The sequence below is a fragment of the Periplaneta americana genome, chromosome 2 (genome assembly GCF_040183065.1).
Source record: "Periplaneta americana isolate PAMFEO1 chromosome 2, P.americana_PAMFEO1_priV1, whole genome shotgun sequence".
In the NCBI taxonomy this organism is placed as follows: Eukaryota; Metazoa; Arthropoda; class Insecta; order Blattodea; family Blattidae; genus Periplaneta; species Periplaneta americana.
The window spans coordinates 117,312,537-117,338,109 of record NC_091118.1 but is presented as its reverse complement, the minus strand read 5'-3'; the positions used below and the strand labels follow the sequence as shown (position 1 = coordinate 117,338,109).

General features: G+C 35.1%; 1 protein-coding gene across 1 annotated transcript in view; it reads right to left on the bottom strand.

The window, feature by feature from the left end:
* Positions 1-18,100, bottom strand: part of LOC138694548 (cuticle protein 19.8) — a 117,897-nt gene extending 99,797 nt beyond the window's left edge. Inside the window, exon 1 of the mRNA XM_069818398.1 lies at positions 17,970-18,100. Coding sequence (XP_069674499.1) covers positions 17,970-18,005 — 36 coding nt within the window. The 5' untranslated portion in view covers positions 18,006-18,100. The remainder of the gene's footprint in view (positions 1-17,969) is intronic.
* Positions 18,101-25,573: the final 7,473 nt, after the last annotated feature.

Genomic DNA, 25,573 nt, shown 5'->3' with positions numbered 1-25,573 from the left:
AAACCATGTCCTATCTGAGCAAATTACTAAACGTCGATTAACAATACCATCAGCAACATTCTGTAAACCCTATTATAGAAATTAATTTGACTTACATTGACATGTGAACGTAGTCATGGTCTGCGAGTCACTGATTATGAAATAAGAATATAAATTATATGCAAGTTATTGTTAATGAAAGTTATATGACTAGAAATACGCGGGAAGTTATAGATCGAAAATGGCGCTACGCATGCATGTTTTATGCGCGTGTTTCCGGCTGAGAGCGGAATGGGACCCTTAGTATAAGTCGATAAAGAATGAGAGGGAAAAATTAAGTAAAGAGAACGTACGTGCAGTGTAATGGACATAAAACATAGGTAACCGAAGTTAGTCATTAGTAGAGTCCTGCATTTGATTAGAGGCTCCAAGCAACCCCCAACAGTGTAGGAATGTACGGAGTAAAGCGCGGTGTATACATTTCAGGTCTGCTGTTCAGCGAAGATGCCAAAACAAAACAAAGCTAGACGTTTGGAGATCAATACTCTAATAGAAGGATTTGGTAAGGAGAACTTCATTAGGAAAGGACAAAATATATTTTATCAGAAAGGAGACATTTTTCATTTGAAACACTTAAAATGTTTACAGTCACTCTTAATGTGTAGAAAGTCGTGAAGCAAGTAGTCAGTGTAAATAATTTTGTTTTTTATTGTGATTTATTGTAATATTGTAATTTCCACCATTTATTTATTCATTTATTTAAGCATTTATTCATTCATTTATTCATTCATCTACTCAGTCATTCGTTGAGTCATTCGTTAATTAATTAATTTATAAAATATGTACCTACATAGACGCTGTCCATTTACACGTTCACGTGTAAAACAAGTCACAATCTGGCATTAGAGACGTTAATACATTGAGACAAAAAACCTACAAACATTTCTAAATGAACAAAAGTTGAAACATCGGAGGCCGAAATATGTTTTATATATTCCAATATTAACTCATTTTTAATTGTGAATATGCAAATTTAAACCGTTTCAATAACTTATATTATTTACTTCTGAACTCATTTTCACTTTGGTAAAATATAGATTTATTCCAAAAAACTCAATTTAAATATTCATAACTCTGTAATTAGGAGAAAAGTAATGAGAATTGGTTTCTACTTTTTGGATGAAAAATATATTGTGAAACAGAAAGGTAGGCCTATCTAGAATTTAGATGCGTTTTACTTATTATGAAAATAATCTTCTTCTGCCCATAAGGTGGCTTTAAATAAATATTTAGTCTGTTATTAAATCCACGTGACAGTATATTTTGTACATGAGTAGCATTCTCATTGTTCAGTGCCTGCCTATAGGAATAAGCAGATGTAAACACACGAAACGGAGCGGGAAGACGAGTCAGAACTGTCCGTTCCAATCGTAGCTATTAGGTTATGATCCATGTACACCTAACTTGTACTCAAAGTAACCAAACGCAGGACTCTAGTCATTAGTAACCTACGAATGTTGAAAAAATATGATTATTTGGCTCAGAGGATTTTTTTTGTTATAACGCTGTTGTGTTAATTGCAGTAATTAAGAAATTAATTATTGCAGTTCTACTTAGTGTGAACAAGATCCGAGGTGCAAATGGACTGTTTATTTCTCTGTAGTGAATATGATGTCCCATGTCACAGGAGTGAGATGTAAAACTATTTCCTTAACATTGCTTTCTTAATGATAATGGAGTGTGCCACACTGTCACTTTAAATTATATGGATTTTATATCAAACAGTCCACAACCGTGTTTGTCAGAATCCTTTTTTGCTCTCTAAACAAAATTTCGGATGCCATCACAAGTAATATTAAGTCAGCATTGCCTTTGATAAAACATAGTGAAACAAATTCTACGTATATCTTTAGGATACAAAGTTGATGAATAAATCTGTAGTGCTCGGGAAAAGTGACACAAGTCAGTTTTCACAAACCTTTTTTGATAATTTGACAACTTACGGAACATCTGTTCGCTTGGAAAAAATACATAGGTATTCCTCCCATTACAATAATTCATACAGAAAAAAATCAAATCGACATAAACCAGTGTAAGTTGTCAATAAATTATCAAAAAAGGTTTGTGGAAACTGACTTATGTGACTTTTCCCAAGCACTGCAGAAATGTTAGTTCTGAATAGCAGTAACAAGATTTATGCTGCAGCAAAAGTGTTTCCACTGAATCGAACGAAGGACTTTCTGTACATATAAAATATTTATGGCATCTCAGATGTTGGTAGAGTAATAATTCACGGAGTTACGAAACTTGCATCTTGCTGGTGTGGAACCGAGGACATTAAGTAACACGACCTTGAGAGTGAAGAATGTGACCCTGTGACGTAACAAGAGCATCTTGGTTGCCAGGACTACGTCTGTTAGCTGAACGTAGGTGCTACATACGACTTTTTGACCTACAAACGACTTGATTACTAGGAGATTGGATTGCTGGCAGTAGGATTGTTGTTTCGTTTGAAGGGGCTGTAGTTTGTACATTTAGAGTGAGTCAAATCAAACTCTACTCTGTCTCACATAATTGGCCGCAAGGCGCAGTACATGTAAAGGTGCCTAAAAGTCACTGAAGTGGTTGCGTGGTATCAGCCTATCACGTAGGCAATCCGGGTTCGACACTCGCTTAAATCTGAAAATTTTCAGTGAAAAATCCATAGTAACACTTGTAGCGGATGAGATCGCAATTGAGGTTAGGCATTAGCATTATTTCGGCTGATCTCCATTCTATTATCCCATTAATAGCATTTAACTGGTCGGGTAGAGCTTGTCTAGAAACATAACATAGCATAAGCAATTGATTTTTATTGGGTTATTTTACGACGCTGTATCAACATCTAGGTTATTTAGCGTCTGAATGATATGAAGGTGATAATGCCGGTGAAATGAGTCCGGGGTCCAGCACCGAAAGTTACCCAGCATTTGCTCGTATTGGTTGAGGGAAAACCCCGGAAAAAACCTCAACCAGATAACTTGCCCCGACCGGGATTCGAACTCGGGCCACCTGATTTCGCGGCCAGACGTGCTGGCCGTTACTCCACAGGTGTGGACTAATCAATTGATGTTGGTATAGATAATGAGCCTGACTGAGGGTTATTCTTGATGTTGGTATAGATAATGAGCCTGACTGAGGGTTATTCTTTTTACTCGGTCATTTAACGACACTGAATCAAATACTAGGTAATTTAGCGTCGATGGCATTGATGATAGTGAGATAATATTTGAGGTGATGATGCCTAGTATTCACCAGGAGATTAACTGGCATTCGCCCTACAGTTGGAGAAAACCTCGGAAAAAACCAACAAATTAATTATCCCAAGCGGTAATCGAACCCACTCCCGAATGCGAGATCAGATCAACAGGCAAAAACGCTAACGGCTGAGCTACGCTGATTGTTCGGTGGGTGTTAGCACACAGTTGTAAGAATCACTTTCGCTTTCACATGTTGATAAACTTGTTCAGTTCTATATTCTTCTTCTAAAAGTACACTTATCAGTATTGTTCAATTTAAATATTCTAAAATATGGGTATATGATAGATTATGTTTTAATTTAGTGATTGTAGAGCTAGCATGTGTTTTTGTTTAAGAAAGCGGCAGTTTCTAGCTCTATACAGGATCAGCCCAGCTGTATTGGTTCATATCTATTTGAATCTGCGAACATGACTTTGTAACTGCACATTTAAGGCATGTTCAACTAAAAATAGTTTTTGTGTAGCGTGTGTTAGGATCAGCAAGATGCATAAATTTATTAAGAAAAATATTTTATAAAATTTTAAACTGAAAGTTAATCAGGTACCTGACTAAAAGAGTGCACTGGTCTAAAAATTAACATGAAGTCATGAGATTGAATACTCTGTCATTGAATTCACTTACTATGGCTCCACCCCAATTTGATTGATTCATTTATTCATTCCACCCCTATTTGATTGGTTTATTTATTTATTGGTTGATTGATTGATCGGTTCATTCATTCATTCATACCAAATTTTTTTGTTAAATTTGTTCATGAACTTCATTAACAACTTATGCACATGAAAATTTTTCGACTTTATTAACAAATCACACCATCACACTAAAAAAAATTACAGACTTGTGAATTAACTTTTCATAAACTTCTACGTTGTTTACTAACTTCTGCAGCAGCACGTGTGCTTTACCTAAGAAGATCATGTTTATAAGCTGGATTGATTTATTTGCGCGCGTCATTACGACTCAGAACTTAGGTCATTACTGCGCCGCGTCCGTGGTTCGTTGCGGGCGCGTTGCTTTCCACCCAAGGAGCCCTGAATTGATCCTCGCCCTGGTCGTAATGAAATTTGTAGTAAACAAAGTAGACGGTACAAAAGGGTTTTTCTTGAGTTATTCCCGTTTCCCTCTTCATTGCATCAACACTTTGCACTTTCTTTATAATCTGTAGGTTATAATAATTAAAACGTAGGTTGGGAGAGGTTCCTAAGGGTAGTAGGCTTACGTGTCTTCGATGCTTATATAGGATTTAAAATTTTGAGGCTTCAAGCTCTGAGATTATTAGATTACTTGTTTGAGATGGCACTTGTCTTTATCAGGACTGAGGCAGTAAGTTCCATCTGTCAGCATTGAATTCATGAATGCCACCCAGACGACTATCCGACTTGGACAATCATTGCATAAGTATAGGTATAGGACACATAATGGACCAATGTACATATAAGTGCAATGATCCGTCCTGGGTAAGATCCTCTAAAGGTCACTGCAAGGCAACATTTGTTCTTGGTATGGACAGAAAATCAGAGAAAAATATTAGTAAATGCATCCTTTGATTGAGGTTCTGGCTGGTATGTACATCTATTATCATGCAGTACATCTCACTTGACGATATGTGTCAGAGGAAGAACAATTTGTTTGTATACATCTGAAGTCTGATTAGTGTAATATGTATCTAGTCGGCGATGTATACAATGGAGGGGGAAAGGAACTGGCCACACTACCTCATTATCTCCTGATCTTGTTGCCTCATAAGTGATGCCTTGGTGTCTTCGGACAGTTGACTAAACAACAACAACAATTAGTAAAGTTGTTAATGTTAACATTATTAATGAACAGTGTTGTTGAAAATGTTTCTTAACTTTTATGTGAATGCGTTGCACAGCTTGTTGTTTTCAACAGAGTGTCTTGGATTTCAAGTACCTACTGTAAAACGGGGAATAACTTATTTTTTAACAGGAAACCACTATAATGATTTTAACTTTATGACTTTTTTTTAATTTTATATCTCTGTACAATAGGCCAAAGTACTTTATTTACCATTACTCATACAATGGGTGAACATGGAATTTGAATAAGATATCATAATTAAGTTATACAATAATATGAATAGTAGAAATAGTTGATACACCATAATTAGAAACAGATTAGAATAGGAGGATATAATGGGGTTTTAGATAATATTTAAGAGCAGTTTTAAAGTAAGGTAGAAGTTGAAATGATTGTTTAAAATAAATAGCATGTCATAAGTGAACTAAAATTAACAACAGTTAAGACAGACATTATAGTGACAATTGATAGAACTAGCAACTAAGCGAAGTCACTAATCACGTAGTTATTTAATGTTGCAGCAAAAATAAATGGAGGCATATGGCAAGTGGGGTACAGAGCTAGATAATTATGTTGGAGATTATGCTGAGTTCAGAGTAGCAACATTAATTGCCCATCTGTACATCGTTTCTACTCGTCCAACTTATAATAACAATAATTTACGAGGAAATGTTGTAGAGAGTTTCGAAATAAATTTTCCGTTTTCTGATTGCAGATGTTGGCCGGAGCGAATTAAAGATTTTGAAACATAGGTAAATGGGGAACGATTCAGACTATTAAGTACGGCGTTAGCTGCGCTTGTCGCATATCGCTCAGCTGGTGCTTACGTCTACTCTATTTGCAAATATAATGTAGTAGTTTTTCACGAGTTACACTGACCTGATTACAAACATTCGTGATTTCTTTCAATTTTTCTAGACAGACGATACTTTGAAGTAGACCACAACTAACGTTTCCTACATTTCTTTTTCTTCAACAATTTGCAGTTACTAACGTCTGTACTCGTTAATGGACATATTATACATACATTTAATAATGACGTCATCGGTGTCTTGCTTTATCAAGGATTAGGTATTTGGCGATTCCTTATTCATAATTAATAGTTACATGTTTATATGGTTCTACATCTTTTTAATTTTTTTGCATTCGTAGTTCAGTGTTAACTTCGGAATAATTTTTTTTCTAGTTGAATAAATATATTGTTTATTTTTTTCAGTCAATGACTTATCGCATAATATTTAAGGATTTATTCCTTAATATATCTTGGAAATATTTGTATTTTCACATATTTTATCTAGATTTTAATTCAACTCATTACCCTTATTTTATAGTTTTATCTGTTTTATTTAGTGATAATTGATGCTTGATGTACATGTATTGATAAACATGAGATTAAAATATTTCCTATTCATAATGTTCTGTCGGATGATGTCGCTGGGCGACGAAAACGTTTATAAAACATTAAATGTAGTATAAATGAATAAATCCTTAAATATTATGTGATAAGTCATTGACTGAAAAAAAATAAACAATATATTTACTCAACTAAAGATCTCTTTCAGACTTATCTGAAATAACCCCAAAATGAACTGCAAAATTCGGAATTATTGTTTTTGACATTCTTTGGAATATAGCAAATTAAATCCGTAGTGCACAGCTCATGGAGGGCAAAGGGCTGGTCTCATGCCCATATGCCTCAACACAGATTAACTATATTCAAATCAGTACAAGGGAACGTACGATGACTTCCCACAACTGTCATATTTTGCTTACGAAACCGGATTTCGGTACTAGTTGTGGCTCCCTAATTCATCACGATGCCGGATGGATACTTGTCTCATTCATAACGAAGTTTCTTTTCCCATAAGGAGTGGAACCCGCGCTTTTTCTGCTAGTTCAAGGCATGACGCTTTAGACCACGCAACTATGACTCGAAACTGACAAGTAAACATTCTCATGGGGGCAGATAAAAAAGTTTTTTTTTCTTCCATCATGTTAATAATGTCAAAACAAGTGCTTATACAAATTTTGACCTACGAGGGCCGTAAAAATAAGCTTTCCTTGAGCCGTTAACAGAAAGAAAACAAAATTTCATTGGAAAAATTTTTTGGAACAGATATAGCAATTGTTGAGCTATTTTTCAACATATTCCCCACCGGAATTGAGGCATTTGTCATACCATGGAATCAACAGAGAGGTGCAGATGACTGTCACATACTGGTTCCGATCCCAGGCAGACTTCTACGACACAGGGCTACAAAAGTTGATCCCACAGTATGACAGATGTCTCAATTCCGGTTGGAAATATGTTGAAAAATAGCTCAATAATTGCTGTATCTGTTCCAACAAATCTTTCCATGAAATTGTGTTTTCTTTCTGTAAACGGTTCCAGGAAAACTTACTTTTTTACGGCCTCGTTATTGCGCTCGAGTGGCCAAAATTTGTATAAGCATTTGTTTTGACATTATTAAAATGGTGGAAGAAAAAGAATTAATTTTTTTTATGTGCTCCCATGAGAATGATTGCTTATGTGTTGAAGACATTTGAGTTCATCATTGAGTACATAGGTATTTAGTTGATTATATGTCGTCTATTGACTATTATTTTATTACATAAATAATATATAAGAAATAAATAAGTAAATTCATAAATCAATGAATGAATAAATATAATAATTAAATATAAACAAACAAACAAATAAATAAATATAAATAAACAAATGGACAGTTATTTTTTCCACTTTGATTCAATTAATATCTTTGAAATAATTTTCCTCATTATTAATTTATTTTCGTTAAACTGTAATGAATTGAGGCGGTCAGAAGCAAAGGGGTGTAAGTGCACTTTTGTTATTTTCGAGAAAATGTGATTAAAAGTTACTAAGCTTTCGTAAATTCTGTGAAGCTTTAATTTTAAATGTTAATGTGTGATGTGTCAAAGATATATCATTTTTTTAGAAATATCACTTACATCCCTTTGCTTCTAACCGCCTCAGTTATACATAATATAATTATTACATGATATGTGACAAGAAATGAGTACTATCCGTAACAGGACATAAATGAATCGAGATTAAAGACAGAAGACAGGATTTGTAACTAATTGAGCTACGCACAGAATACCTTTCGTTTTGAGGTAGGAATTCGTGCGATTTGAAAGTTGATACGATGTGAGAATGTGGCAGAAGCAGGAAATCTTGTTTGTGTATAATAACGCCTTTCTGCGTATTGAATCAAACAAGGTCAGAGAACGTTTGTGTCTAATTACTGGAACCCAGTTTGTCTCCTACCAAATGACAATATGCGTGAAGCTCGTAAGTTCTGCACTGCTGTGACGACCAAACCTCTTTCGCATCACGACTTCGAACTGAAGAGTTCTGTTTGAATAGGCCTAAACGACTATCATACACTTTTCCTTGTAGCTCCTCAGTATTTCCTGTAATTCTCATTACGTGCTGCGCCAATTCTCATAATTAAAGCTCTCCAGTTGGTAGTAGTCCTTCAGTAATTAATTCCCCGTTGCTTCCCTGTCTAAATAATTTGTGTAAATCTCCCCCACTTCGGTGAAACGAGAAGTTGGATTGGGAGTGGTTTTGTGTTGTGGTACTAAGCGGATTCAGGATTCGCCATTTCCTGTGTGAAGATTTTTGTTAGTTTTATTAATCTCCAGACATAGTTACCATATTTTGAAGACATAGTGAAATTATTTACCGCGTACTGGTATGTTTAAAGAGTGTAAATGTCTTAAACAGAGTTGCGCTCTGGATCCTGTTTTCAATCTCACGCTGCTGCAAACTTTCCCAAGTTAACAGTGAACTACTTTGTCATTTTATTGTTGTCGCGAACCACACTTGATGGATACTACTATCCATGAGACATTTTTCGAGTTTGTTAGCCTCTACGTAGGTACGTTACGTCATTAAACAAGGAACGCGCTCTAAACGCAACCTCAGCTGATACGTGAAGAGCAGTCAAATGGGATATATAATAATTTTGTCTTCATGTCTTCCAGGACAGTGATGATGACATCACGACCTTGCCCGCTGTGTTATGGAGATTTGCGCAGTGTTCACTCCCATCTCCCGTCACGCATGAATTTACATATTTTAATCCTCTTTGAAGTGCCTTGCCTGATCTCAGGCGGTGGCCGCCTGTCCCACGAGGAATACTTAATCCAGGGACGGTAAGTTTTTATTTAAACCACTCTCTTACGTTTAGTTATGATTAAAAATGATTTTTTAAACTCTTATTGCTTAAGCTTCTAACGCCTCATTGAAGTATAATTTTAAGTAACTAATATGCATTGTATTATTTAAAAGCTCAAAACAGTTACAACGTAGCCACAATTGTACATATTCTTCCAGGAGAATTTTGACAATGTTGTCCAGAATTTTCGTTATTACTTAACAATTACTATTTTAGTTTGTTCCTAAATATTATTGACAAGAGTTGGCCTTGGTAGCGTAGTCGGTATAGCGCTGGCTTTCTGTGCTCGAGGTTGCGGAGTCGATCCCGGCCAAGGTCGATGAAATTTAAGTGTGTTTAAATGCGACAGGCTTATGTTAGTAGATTTACTGGTATGTAAAAGAACTCCTGCGGGACAAAATTCCGATACACTGTCGACGCTGATGTAACCTGGGCAGTTGCGAGCTTCGTTAAATAAACCAGAATTTAAATTTTTAATGACAAGAACTAAATTATTTTAAGTAGCCTCATAAGAGAGATGTACCAGTTAGATGTTTAATGTCACACTTTTAATTATGTAATGTTATTCATAACACTTTATTTAATGTCACAGATATATAGGAATTAGAATTTTCACTTAAATACACTTCCTGGCTTTAATGCAAATAGCTCGATAGTAAGTGCAGGTTTTGATAAAGAACGACAAACTTACAGTACTTAAATGGACTGAAATACTTAAATACCAAAATAAGTGGTCCATGTGCGTTTTGCACATAACTCTTAAAATGCTGAAGGGCACTTAAAGTATATTTAGGCATAACAATAAGATATAACTGTTGATGAAGAAGGCAGTGATAACGATGTTGACGATGATGGTGATGATGACGATGATGATAACGAGTAAAGTATGAAGTAGGCTTATAGCAAAATTGTAAATAAATCTTTTTGATTTCAGACACTAGCCTACTGAAGATATTCAGTCAGTAAGGAAATGCAAAGGAATCAGAAATTTCCTTACAACCTCTTTGTGAACTGCAGTGCAGAATCTACGAGATTGTTACTCGAACCACGACTAAAGCCAATACTAGAGTGCTGAAGTAGTTTTCCTGTGATATGAATGATAGTGAATTGTGGAGATGCGGTGGAAATTGAGAATGTCGCGAATAAAACTGGTCGTCAATCCACTTCGATCTCATCGGAATCTGAATCCAGGACTTCACTAATTTAATTATAACTGCAGCTTTGTATCGCAAGATTCCATTATAACAGATTTCTTTCAATCGGGAACGCGACTTGTACGTTGTGTTTTTTAAGCATTTTGTCATGAATTTTTCATGTGTGAACCTGGAATGCGAAAGGACTCAGCGATATAAATACGAATGAAATCCATCTAGTGTCTGCTGCTTAAAGAGAAAATTTTGCCGCCAGCTTTTAAACGACCGGGCCTGCTCCACCCAAGACGGAACAAAAAAGTATAGACAAATGTCACGAAGATGATATATTATATTATACCTTCATCCTGTCAGTTTTACGCGTTTTGCAGCAATTCAGTTCCTTGAACATGTTACGAATGATAATACAATTTAGCGCTCCTCGTGAGTTTATCCGAAGTGAGTAAACAGCACGAGTGGAATTTTCTAAGACTATTTCACGAATAAAATAACATATAATAACGTTAATGAGATAATTAGATATAAATAAGAAATGTCGTTTAAAACAATAAATTAAATGCAATAACAAACCCACGATGTCATTCAATTGTTGTCGAACTTACCTCCTTCGGGTTTGTTCGTATGACTGTGACTTCATATACCATGAGATGTAAACAGATTTAATAACAAGTCAAAATGGCCATAACTAAAAAAGCACAGAACAAACATTCAACATTCTTCATTAGAAGGTGTTTTACTAACTGTAATAATCAATCCAGATGAATCGTCTCTCACGTCTTTTCTCGAACTTGTTTTATGCCTTTTCATTCCACTGTTTTCTACGTTTTTTGGAAAGTGAGGTTTTCCCTCCTCCTACAAGTGCCAACATTATTAACGAAACAGAAAACCAGAGTATAAAGATGGAATACTAATAATACTAGTATTTCATGTTTGTGACACACTGATATTGTTAATTCATAACCTAGACATAGGCCTATAATTTTAAAATGAAGTCAATTAAAAATACATTGTTAGAAAAATGTATCATTAATATTTCTAAAATTGTGGACTAACAATGTATATTCAAGAAAAGAACTTACCGCCAAAATTTTCACTTTTCTCGAAAATGCAATAATGATAAACGTTTCAACAGTTGAGCTTGTAACTATAAACACATTCCTTCGAAAGAGAATATCAGTGCGCATCAATTTGGAAGGGTTTTTCTAGAATAAAATACGTCTCAGGTCATCAGTCATACGCGTTTACCGCCTTTATTCCCAAGAAAATACTCCTGGTACTAATTTCTGTCAAAGTAAGATGATTCAGGGCCATACTGTGGCCAGAAGAATTGAATTAATAGAAAAAATATATGACCCCATCGGGTATCAAATCCGCGACCTTCCGGCTTGCAGTACAGTTCCGTAACCGCCCCCAGAAAATAAATGAAGGAGTGAAAATAATTTCCGTTTCTATCTGTTAAGCTAAACTTAGAGATTTAAGCACGCAAACACAAATATGTGCAATAATTACGAAATGTATGGTTGCAACTCAGCGTTAATTATAGGGCTGCGAAGTCGAAATCGCAATCAGAATTAATTCTGGTTAAATATGTACTAACTTCGACCTCGGTGTATTATATTTTAAGAAACTACGTAATTATAGCTCTTTCCACCGTGTTAACAGCCAGCGATCTCACTACCTAAGATAGGAGAGGTATTCAGTGGTGCGTTGAAACATATGGTGTGGAAATAATGCTCCGGTACGTTAAGAACCGATTTCTGCTGTTGTCTGCAGTAGTCAATAAATATAATATGGCCTAAGTCTAAAAAGTAGCCTTATACGGAGTAATTCAATTGCTGATAATGAACTATCTTATGGTATCATTTACCACCGGAGTATACCAGCAGTTATGATTACAGTATATAGAGATATTCAAAATTCCGAAAGATGTGCAAGTATTCTAGCTTTGTTAAGAAGTAAGTTTACAGAATATAATAATAATAATAATAATAATAATAATAATAATAATAATAATAATAATAATAATAATAATAATAATAACTATCCATACCAATGCGCTTCGCTGCACTTGCTACAAACAATTTTTTTTCTCAGAATGGCTCAGTAACTTATTTATTTAGTATTTATTTATTTATTTATTTATTTATTTATTCTGGTGTAGTTAAGGCCGTCAGGCCTTCTCTTCCACAACACCAGGAATACAAATACAATAATAGAACTAAACAGAAAAAAACACTATAAACAAAGTAAAGCTACACAAGAAATATGATACGAAACGGATTACGCATTTTAATAACAACTTATAATCAACTTCCATTACAATACAACGTTTTACCAAATTCCCGTTCTTGTAAGAAATGTTTAGGAAAAGTTATTTTTGGCAAAATTTTTTATTTTAATTCTCGGTTGGTTTATTTATTTGATGTTTCAAACTTCTTATTTTTCCTTCAAACTTCAGGATACCTTACTGTTCTTATATTTATTTTTTCTTTAATTATTTTCATGTTTTATGTTTTTGACAGACTGTAGCTGTATGATTTTTATTACATTGCGCGACATATTATGTTTTTGTTCTTGTATAGCTCCTGATTATGAGGTTTACCCGTTCGGGTATACTTAATAATAATAAAAAGAGAGAATTAAAGGACTGTCTTCCGCTTGTTATACAAGGCCACCTTAAATAATCGTAGATTAATTTGTTTTCTTTCATTTTATTATATCAGCCTGATTGAGGCGGCACTGATATAAAGCGCATTGTTATTTTAAAACTCACATATGAAGGGTACACGGGAAAAACGATCAAGGTCCATCAAAAATCGAAATTGAGTTAATAATGGCATCTTATAGTGGAAAGGAAGTACTATCATGTGGTCTAGCTAGTAATAAGAAATAATCGTTCTTGACATTCCACTACGTCAATTTCTATTAAATACACACATAACAAAGTATTAAGTGCTTAAACTTTAAAATTCGTTTTTCTCGAAACTTTCTAAAATGGACCTTGATCGTTATTCCCGTGTACCCTTCATATGTCGTTAAACATAGGTCCTATAAAACTTTTGCTTAAACTTGTCGGAAATATTTTTTTAAAACAACTTTTGTTATATAATTATATTCCAAAAATTAATAATAAGCGAGGTATTTCGATTTATTTACTTAAGTTCTCCTTATAACTCTTCTTTCAATGAAAGTATTTAAAATGCCATATTATAGCCTAACTTAACTTATTTTATATAGGCCTACCAATTTTCGTAGAAATCGGTTCAGCCATTATCGCGTGAAAAGGTAACAAGCATACAGACATACAAACAGAAATTAAAAAAATGCGATTTTCGGACACTATACATGTTAATATCAATTATTTTTGTAAAAACGAAAATTAGCAGAAAAATTTAGATTACAGTTTTATTATTATACTAATTAGATACTATAGATTCTGTTATATAATTATTTACCTATCCTATATTATGCTACTTGCCGAAAAAATAAACAAATTAGGAATTTAATAATACAATGAAAATATCTTTTTTAATCCCAGACCTGAATAAAACAATATCATAAGATATTAGTCTCTTGAAAATATTAATTCTGCCGATACTTCCACGCGTATAACAGCAGAGTAATAATAAGAACCAAACTATAACAAGAGAGTCTTGCAGTTTTGTTGTTGAAATCAAGTAAATATATCGATATGAAACAATATGAATTTAATATTAGCATTTTCTATTAGTTTTGTTCCACATATTCACTTAAGGCAACATGTTAATTGCGGTATATATACCTGAATAAACCCCACTCTTTTATAAACAAAACTATTATTATTATTATTATTATTATTATTATTATTATTATTATTATTATTATTATTATTATTTTCTATTAACTTACTTTTTAACATAGAGGACTTTAAAATCCTTCGTGACTTTTCTCTAACATCAGGCCTATATAGTGTGCTTTTTCGTGAGACTGTAATGGAATTTGAGTCAGAAGTTTTGTGTGCAGTCCGCCATTATGGTTCAATGGCTAGAGCATGCGTTCTCAACCAATCAATCCGTGATTCGATTTCCGGCGTGGTTAGAGTTTTATCTGTGTGTTTGTATTAGTCCCTTGACTCTGACTCGTCCTGTAATGTCTCTGATGCTGTGGCCCTGCGCCGTGTTGTATTGCTGGTTCACAGAAAGGTATTGATAGTACTGTATCACATCATAAAAAAAAGTTTGTGTACAAACTCGTGACAAATTGAAAGGCGTGAAGGAGAAGGAAGTAGTATTAGTCACAATAGCAGCAAGTAAATACTTTTGGTTCATCTTATCCACTTGAGCTGAAGGATATCGATAACTGGCTGCACGGAAGTTTTAAAAATCCTTGGCGAATATTTTCCCTATGTACGGTTTAGGGAATGGACAACACAGCATTGACAAATATGCTGATTTTAATATTTCTGAGATTTGAACCCATGTCTGTTCTAAATTAAGATTAGTTATTTGGTGTTAACAATGTGGCGACCGTCAGTTCTTCACCTTGACAACTAGTGACGTCCGTGATCATTTTTAAGATGAGCTCCCACGGAGTGTTAGTTGACCCGCATATCAATTGTGTCGGAGAAGTTGCCATACGTACAGGCGAACTACCAACCATTATCGAGGAAGCAGTCAGAAGTGGACTGCATGTTAATTCCTCATTCGACAACTGTTGCGTTTACTTATGTAATGTTGGCGCAGGAAGTATTCCCAATCATGGTACTTGTGTCGTGAAGGAACTATCTACAAAACTGGTTCTAGCTCGGTGTATTTGGTATTTTATCTTCAAATACGTACCAAAATAAATTATTTCCTTTCTGCACTACATAAGTTCGTAATGGCTGTATGAATGACGGAAACTTGGTCACTATAACTCACACAGTAAATAGTAAAAATTCTTGTAACTCAGCGTTTAAGACTTCTCTAAATTGTTTACTACTACATTTTAACGGAATTTCGTATTACAATAACTGTAATAGTAATCAGGTAATTGTACTGGACATTTAAGATTTTTTTAGAACTATTTATTTTTGCAATGGAGTAGGGTAAAGTTGCCTAATTCCGTAATACTCCTAATTCCATGATACATTTTTTTTTCACTGAATATCGCGAGGTTGTGCATCTTGCTAGGAAGTTCACCGATGTCTCAAAAGTAGGCGAAAGATGCGCTGTTTCGAGAAAGATGTCTGGCGCTATGGTCGAACGGCAAAGCTTTGACTGACATTCAATTAAAAAAAAAATTATCACGGGATTAGGGGTATTACGGAAATAGGCAACTTTATCCTATATGATGGGATTTTGTAGTAACGGTAACTCAGTATTAATTAACCGAAATTATTGTAATTCGATATTTAAGACTTTTATTGAAGTATTTAGTAGTATAATGAGATGAGTGTAATAGAATAGTAATTCCAACATTCCAACAGTAACTAAAAAGTATTCTAATTCTGTATTTACAGTTTTATTGAACGGTTTATTATAATAAAATCCATGTTATGGGTTTTTGTAACTAAATTAATAATTCATCAACATTAAAACTGATTGTAAGTAATTTCGTAGTTACGGCTGGATGCACACCGACGCTCTGAAACAAAAGAATGATGAGCTCCAGTCCCACAATTGATTGCGTCAGTTGCATTTATTTTTCATCTCTGTCAAGGCTAATTCGTTGTTTAAGACTTAATAAACAATTGAATTTATGCGATGGAATTTTGTGATCATAATAGCCTCAAATTTATTTTACCAAAATTCTTCCTATGCAGTATTTCATAGTTTTATAGAACAGTCTATTATTATAATGAAATCTGTGTGTTCGAATATTTCGGTCACCGTAACTTCAACAATAATTAACGAAAGTTGTTACAATATTAGATATTTTGGACATTTGTTGTCCTGTTTAATACTACAATGAAGTAGGTGTGGTAACAATAATTCAAGAAGTAAATAACTCGGCATTTAATAGTTTTACTGCCACCTTAGACCTGATTAGATTTTGGTTAACATAATTTACGTAAATTCTGGATGTTAAAAGTTATCTTGAAAACGATAACATAAGAAGAATTTTTGAATACAGTACTATACTATATAATACAGTATTTCATTTCATTGTGAGGCGAAAATCGAAAAGGGACCTCTTGTCGGAGAAGTAAAATGTTCAGTACAAGCAAAATGGATGGTTAGGATTGAAAATATCGAATTCGGTATTTTGTCGATTATTATAGCTTAGTTTGTCCTGTTCAATTAATATTAGAGGAGAAAAATTCGCTCCGTCGCCGGGGATCGAACTTGGGTCCTTGGTTCTACTTACCAAGCGCTCTAACCATTGAGCTACGCTGAAGTTTAATCCACAGCCCCGGATCGAATCTCTCTCCTCAGTGTTTTTCCCTTTGTGCCCTGACTTCAAGTTCGACATGTATGTTGACATTTTTATATTAAGTAAACTGTCATTATACAAGGAGCGCACTCAGTTGAGTGACTTGGTGGCCGGGATTCCACAGTAATATGCACTGTTGCTCGAAGAATCTACGTAAAGATTAATTTTTTGGTGCTACAGAATACGTCTGTTACCGTAACAGACGTAAAATTAATCTTTACGTAGATTGTCCTGTTCAAGCTCATATCGATTTAAAATTTCTTAAATATGTAAAATTATATTGATGGTGACAATGTAAAACTTTAAAGTTTGTTTTCTCAAAACACTTCATTTCCGTAAGAAATATTCAAACTGGCATAACTCACTGAATTTATTAGTTAGGAATCTAAATTTGGTATCAAATTTTTCAGAATTTAATGCTGAATTTGAAAATAACACAAACTCAAAATCTTAAATTTGCAAGAAGAGTTCCCTTTTCATCATCGAAGGCTAAGAGTGTCGACATGATATTTTCACCGTTATACTTCAGATTTAATATCGTAGAGGTAACTCTTTAGAATTATATAAACAATTACATTTCAAGTGCTGTGTTACTCTTCAGAAGAAGGGAGTTTTTGAAATTGCTGCGCTAGGGGACGGTCAAGTTGTTATAGACATTAACTTCCGTGTTAGAAACAGTGGATAAGCATAAATATTTTCTAAAAGAATCGAATTAATAATCGTGAATAATACACCAGCATCGAACTTAAAGACCTTCTTGCTTGCGAGTCCTGCAATAATTCTTTGCGAATGTCTGTGTTTTCACAAGACGCCCGTGAAGGTTGCCTCTGGTCACTCTCACTTCATCCCTCTGGTCGTCGAGTAAAGGTCTGCAGATCAGGTTTATTGTATTTATCCTCACTATCGAAAGAAAATTTCGTCTGCTGTTCTATCATTACTGGTTTACTAAAATCGAACTGTGGACTGAATTTAATAAATATTGCGCTTATGGTTCTGCGTTCTCTGTTTCGTCAAATTTTTGCTACTTCACATTTGTGAAGGACATTTGCGTTATTAAGATATTTTAAAATACTGTTAGTGAACTGTTGCAGTTTTCATAATTTCCATGAGTGAGACTTACCAAAGTGGCGAACACGAGTAAGCAGCGGGCCGACATGTTGCACTAGTGGGCACACATCACTTGTCACCGTCCGGCTTGCAACTGAATCAGCTGGCCTCAGCACACGCCCAGCCGCCGTGGTGGAGTTTGGAGGGGGCGGGGGCGTGGGTGCCCGCGAGCAGATCTGTCAGTTCCTTCCAAATTCCTTCCTATTCAATGGCCACTACCACATAATTATTAACATCGTTAAGTAAAAATAGAAATAAAATAAACATCTGAAATTTGAATAACTTTTTTTTTAATTAACTTGCTCCAGATTTATTTTTATTTCTGTGGGAGTAACGAAGATTAAATAATAATAAATATAATATTAGGCTAATAATACTTAAAATTTGGTCTCTTTTTGTTCCGTTCCTACTAAAATACAAGTTGCAAAAATCATCATTGATGTGATCAACAATTTGCTTCGCTTTGTGATTAATCTAAGTTTTTTTTACAGTATTCAGTGTGGGTTGTGTGCAGTTTAAACTGTTAAAAACAGCAGTTTGCAAGACTTTATAAGTTAAAATGTAAAAAGGTAAAGAAGTGTTCTTGTAAATATATGCAAACAGCGATTTGTGGCACGGACAGTCATTGAAGGGCCAAGACCGACCAGTCGGCTGCTGGTCTCACGAACACATACCTCAGCAGAGGTGAATGATCATCCAACTGGATCGGATGTATTGTGTTATGATCCGCTCCTGGTGTTCGAAACTGGATTTCGCTATCTATCGTAGCTTTCCGAATTCATTACGACGCTAGGTGGGCACAGGTTTCACACACTGGTCGATATTTAATGAGAGAATTTCTTCCCAGTCCATAACGCGATTCTAGGCATGAAACCTTAGACCACAACGCTAAGACGGGAGTCAAAACTTGAACGCATATTAAAGAAAAGTTGCAGTTACATTCATAATGAAATATTGTATAAAATTTCAGAGTATGAATGAAACAAATCCACCTTGGTAGCTCAGTTGGCAGAGCGCTGGCATTCGACGGCGGATCTGAGTTCAAATCCCAGTGATGGCGAAGTTGTATTTACAGTGAACAATACCGAGGTTATACGTTTATTCTGGATTTTCTCCCGTTTTTTCGTCGTCAGTAGTTCACCATTCTCCACAATTCCACTTTTATTATCATCTCCGTCTCGAAGGGTAAGAGGGACCACTTGTGTTTGGGAGATGTCGAATCGATCGTCCGATATGATGTGTGTTCCTTTCGACTTAGCCATATATGGATAGATGGCAGTAGTGTTGGATTCCAGACTACTCATAGATCTGCATAAGAGACACCGAAGCCACCTAGGTTCTTCCTTGCCTGGCAGGGACATGATGATTCATGTATATTTGTAAGGCACGGCTGACTACCACTAGAGGTAGCCTATAGTATGCGAATTTGATAGCTGGAGTTGTGATATCCTAATCAGTGTATAGATATACTTGCATTTTTTTAGTTATATCTTATGACATTAAATATTAATTTTGCTTTACTTTCATATAATTTTCTTTCTAATGGGCAAAGTTGTTCTTGCGGGATATGCTAATATAATAGCTACACTGTGTTCTTATAAAAATGTTTGTAAATTTTGGAAAATGTAGTATTAAAAAAAAACTTTAGAAAAACTCACATTACTTGTCTTACGTAAGTGTCTTTTTAAAAGGCAAGCGAAGCTTTAAATGTTGGCATATAGGTCTATTATCGCACTTCGGAAAGAAGACGGCCACAAGTGCAAAAACTGTACTAACGAGATATTTGAAGTTTAATGTCTGATAGGTTCATTTGATTTGCAGTAATACCATACGGATACAATTACGCCCTGCCTCCAAATTTTAACCTATCGCTTGTGGCCATATAGAAACAGATAGAGAAAGCTTTTCTCTATTAGGCAGCAGTGTTATCTCAATTCATAAAATGCTTACATTTGTGGTCCTCTTCTTTCCAAGGTGTGTTATATCTAATACAGAATCTATGCTTAATATAATATTACTGATGTCAAAAGGTATTAAATTAATTATATTTACAACGTATAACCCTCTTTATTTACAAACATAGTTATACCCTCCTTTCCCTTAATATATTACCTATTAATTTACTAATAAAACTACTTAAATGAAATGACAGAACGGACGAGTGGGACGCAAGTGGTAAAATCATTTAGCCTATATGTCTCTAATTGCTTTTTGCCTCTGGGAGTGAGGTTCGGTCCCCGAAACGTAGATTCTTCATTTCACTCTTCCCTCTTTCTAGAAAAATTCTTGGATATTACATTCAAATAGGCCACAACCGTTTTTCTGTTCCAGGTAGGTGAGGTTATGTGTATGTTCTATATATGGCGCTGCTTCCGCTACTGTAAAGACAATGATAGACGTTTTGCCTACGTCTTAGGTGTGTGGAACTATTCAAGGTCTTACGCAAAATGTGCTGACGTAAGTGGTTCTGCAAATTCAAGTCAGTTTATTTTTCCTTCTCCTTACGTGATCGAAGACAGAAGTTCCGTAGAAGGGAAACGATTGTACTTTTTCCCTTGGATTAAACTTGCCTTCCACGTTTCGATTCCTAGTCCCTCACACTCACACATACACAAGTGTCTCGGACAGCTCTTCTTTACAGTTACCTTAGGACCTCATTGCGTGATTGAACCGACCTGTCCCAAAAGTGAAGCGCTCGTGCGATCGTGACGTCATGAGCTGGCACGCGAAGGTCCCGAGTGGGCGCAGAGTGGGCGAAGCCTTAGTAGCGGGGTGGAGACTTCGAAGCGATTTGAGTTTGAAAAGATGCTCTTTCGAAAATTTAAAATCAGCGAAGGATATGAACTTGGATTTAAAATCAACGTCTCATCAAGATCCTTTCGTGCTGTAAAATACTCATAATATCATATTTACGAAAATGTATGTACATAGGTACACATTTCACCCACATACAGTCTGTTTAAGATTTTAATTTCAATCTTTTACTTAAACTCCGTGGAAATAACTTATTTAAGAACGCTATATAAACTATAGGTTAATTAGCCATTGGAAATAAAATGTTTTGAGATGAGAGAGGGTGTTTCTGTCTTATCCTACCATTGAAGTCTCCATCTAATTGCCAGAAAGTGGTAATTCCTTATTGAAATTCACCATAGGTTTTTACGTGATTCTGTAAAATAGGTTATAGCATAGACGTGTATTATTACATACAATATGATTGCTCTTTCGACACTCGGAAGATTGATGCATAGTTCATAGATTACTTTGAAACAAAGTTACATTAGGATATCCTTTTGCTAACAACTGAATCTGTTTGCAAAATATCAGAGTTATTATTATCTTAAGTTCACTTTAAATAATATGAATCTCAAGCAGTCGCACAGGAATATTTTGAGTTAATTGAACACTTCGGCAAGAACAGTACATCTTCAAATACTGCAACATCAAGCATAGTCTCAGTCGCGAACGACACTGTGGAAATTGTGTAGTTTTTTATTTGGTTATTTGACGACGTTATATCAACTACTAAGTTATTTAGCGTCGATAGTATTAGTGATAGCGAGATGAGGGTGAGGATTCGCCATAGATTACCTGAGATTCACCTTACGGTTGGGGAAAACCACGAAAAATCCATCCAGGTAATCAGACGAAGTGTCATTCGAACCCACGTCCTACCGCAACTCCTGATCGATAGGAAAGCACCTCAGTCGACCGAGCTACGCCGGTGACTAAATTGTGTAGTTGAAATAGTTTTCAAGTATAACATAATGACTCAGTACAAAACTGTCTATTTGTTTTATACTACCGCCTCTAGCTGGCATTGAATTTAATAACTTTCCAGTTGCCTGTAATGTTTATCGCACATCTTTCGTGGATTCTTATCATTTACCAAATAACTAAGTCAGTAATTCCATAGCTATAATATGGTCTTATACTCATCTTTTACTTCTATCGCATTACAAAAAAGTGATATAATGATGGCAGGGGTGAAAATAATCCGAAAAACATAATATGACTTCATATAGTTCTTCGATCCTTTAGATTCTTCATTGAACTCACTTCTCGATTTCAGGTCTGCTTCAGAAATAGTAATTTTGTTCGAAGCTTCGTCTTGTATTGAATTACATTACATCATAGAATTTCGCACCCCGGGGTAACCTCTCTCGTGGCCTACGCTGACCTACTGGGTGTGCCGACTACTGCAGCCCTAGCATGGGCTGTTGCTGACCTCATGCATCACTTAGCGAGGTCAGGGCGGTCACTCCCCTGATGTGAAGAATGGCATAAAGAACACAGATGCATGGTCACTTAAGATATGACATAGCTGGAGACTTGTCACACAACGAAAACAGTTTGATAGAAAAAAGTAATGGCTTTGTGACAGGATTTCCCTTACATTGTCATTACATCTTGGCTCCATTACCTCCATACCATTATTTCGCTTAACCTCAATGACTTGTGTTATTAAAGATGGAGTTACATGAACGACTAAACCAAATGAAAACGAAGCGATTAAAAACGAAATGATGTCTCATTGAACATATTATCATGTGAACATACACTGACACAGTCACGTACACAGTCACGGGTATTCGAACCGGCACGTGATCTAGCCGCTGAGCGTTGCATTAAGTCAGGACGAAGGCGCAATAAGTGTGCGTTTCTGTAGAAGAGGTAGGAAGCTTAACGTCCACGGCTCTGAAACTAATTGCTTATCTCGAAGTAACTTCACACCTACGCCTCTGCGGTAGCACATTTCGCGAACTCCAATTCATTTCACGTCATTGATTAAAATGGAGAAGATCGAACGATCAGGGTTTTTCTCTGGGGTTTTCCGTTTCATTCAGCTTTACAAATTTAATTTCTTCATAATATTTTCCTCATATGCCTCATAGCTCAATTGATAGAACTGGCTACGGACTGAAAGCTCCAGGGTTCAGTCTCTCCCTCTAAAATACTCAAGGTCAATGCCGGAGATGCCTCAGGCGAGATCCAGTTCCTAAGTCTGTGTTAGTCTCGTAAGTTTGGTGGCTTCAAGGGAACTGTCCTGACTTATCTCCATAGTATCTTTTTCAATCTTATTTAACGACATTGTATCAACTGCAAAGTTATTTAGCGTCGATGGAATTGGTGATAGTGAAATGGATTTGGCGAGAGATGGGATTATCTAGCATTCGCCTTACAATTGGGGAAAATCTCGGGAAAATACCAACTAGTAATCAATTCAAACGAGATCGAACCCACGTCCAAGTTTAGTTTCGGATCAGGAGACAATCATGCTACCGTCACACAATGGTCCAAAAAGTAGCTAGACAAAATTAATAGTTTTTCTCCTATCTAACAGACTTTCATGAAACTTAATACAGTAGTTAAAAGTAACATATTTGTTTTGTATACAAGCTCTCATTACGTTTGTGTAAAAGAAACTACCCTATTATAGAGGTGAATTTAGACAAATTTAATAACTTTTCGCCTATCTTACAGATTTTGATCAAACTTTGTACAATAGTTACAGATAATATATTTGTTCTATATACAATCTCTTATTACATTTGTGTAAAAGAAACTACCCCATTATAGGGGTGAATTTAGACAAGATTATAAACTTTTATCCTATTTAACAGATTTTATCAAACATTTTGCAACTCAATAAATATTTTTTGACAAATTGTTGTATTAGATCATAACTTACCTGAAAATATGACATTAACATTTCATTTTACAGTAGTTAGAGGTAACATATTTGTTTTGTAAAAGCCAAAGCTTTCTCAGGAGTTAGTGGAATAGATTTTTTGGCAGCATACATGTACGTTCTTTTAATTTTTGTGGCACGCCTTTGTAGTGTCTGTAATTTACTTGACAAGATCAGCAGTATCTCTCTTTCCCTGATCCCTCAAGCTCATCTGTGTAGGAAAGAGAAGTTCCTCCCCTTTTGGGATTGCAGTGTGTTCCTAGCTTTCCTTCTCTTAGATCTTTCAGAAGATTTAGAAGTTTCCTTGGTCTACTCGAAAATATCTCTTTGCTAGTAACAGAAGTTGGTTCAGTATACCTATAATGTCTAATATTATGATTTAATTCAGCCATTCAGAGTTATTTTTCAAAAAAGTATTTATAGTACGCAACTTTTCGCTCACCTTTTTCTTAAATTTGTTGTAAAATTAAGTAGCTGTGACAGTATTTTATCCTTTCCAGCTTCATTAATGGATAATAGTGCCTCATGTTTATTTTCCATAAATTCATATAAATATTGATGGGACTGAACATTCTGTGGCTGTAGTTTGCCTCTGATTCTCAGCACGTCAAAGAGTTCCTTAATGAGTCACAGAAACCCTGACTCCTAAAATGCGGAATAACTGCTAGAAAGACGACTAAAGGCAACTGAAACTTATGACAAAATGAACCAGAGATGTCTTAGAATGAAGTAGTATATAGCTTATTAGAGTAAAGTTGAGCATTTTTTTTAAATTTCAAGACAAAGTTATAAAAGTTAGAAATTTAAGGAAAAAGTAAGAATTTATACGGCTTAAAATACTTTAAATAAGCTACAAAACATCAAATTTAATAATAACACTTGCAAATCACTTTACATGATAGAATATACCTTGAAAATGATCTTCCATCTCGTTTCACTTCAATTAAAAGCACAGTAGAGGAATTCAACACTAATACACAACCACCGTCACTGATTGTGAGTGCGCAACTAAAGCAGAGCTGTTAGTTTTCGTAACATCACGTTCTCCCTAAGCAATACAAAACCTTTTCTTGTTTGTTTTCGTAAAGACTGAAGAATGTAGAGTGTAGCCAGCATAATTATTTAATTTTATGATTAGATCAGAAAATCAATTTTTGGCCGGCCATATTGCTGATTTGCACCACTGTGCGTCAGAGTTATGCCTGTGGTATCCCTTTGACTCACTCCCCCCCCCCCAAAAAAAATCTACCTACAGGAAGATATTGCATGAACAGCGGAGGAAGATATTTACCTTACATGATTCGAACATCCGACGTATTCCATATACTTTTAATTGTGTGTTCCTCATCAAGTAACACTACCACTCCAGGCACCAAATAGCTTTATGTGATATTAATTTAAGTCAAAGAAGCCTTGTGGAAGGATTTTACGACTCCGTATTTTTCTGAAAAAAAAAAAAAAATCATTTGATGAGTTCTCTGCTTCCTGAATTGGTTAAGATAAATTGTGAGGCCAATTTTGAAAACATATATAATATTCTGTGTTAAAGTTTTGTGTTAAATATTCTCAAATTAATTTAAATTTAAGGAACTGTCCCATGTAATTGGATAGCAGGATGATTATATGGAATAATATTAAAGGACTGAAAGGTTTCTGTGTGATACCACCGTTGAAATCTCTTACACAGTCACTGTCATTCGTATTAAACTATAGGCCTATTAACCATACAATGATTTTTGCTTACCAACTATTATAGATTCATGCCGGCTGTTATGTTTGTATTCTTTACATAAAAATTGTAATGATTTTTGTTTCTTCGTAGAACATAATTCGAAGGAAAATACTATAATATTAAAAGAATTTTGGCCTTCATATTTCAATGGGAATAACCTTTTTTGTTGGGTTTAAATTGCAGTAATATTTCC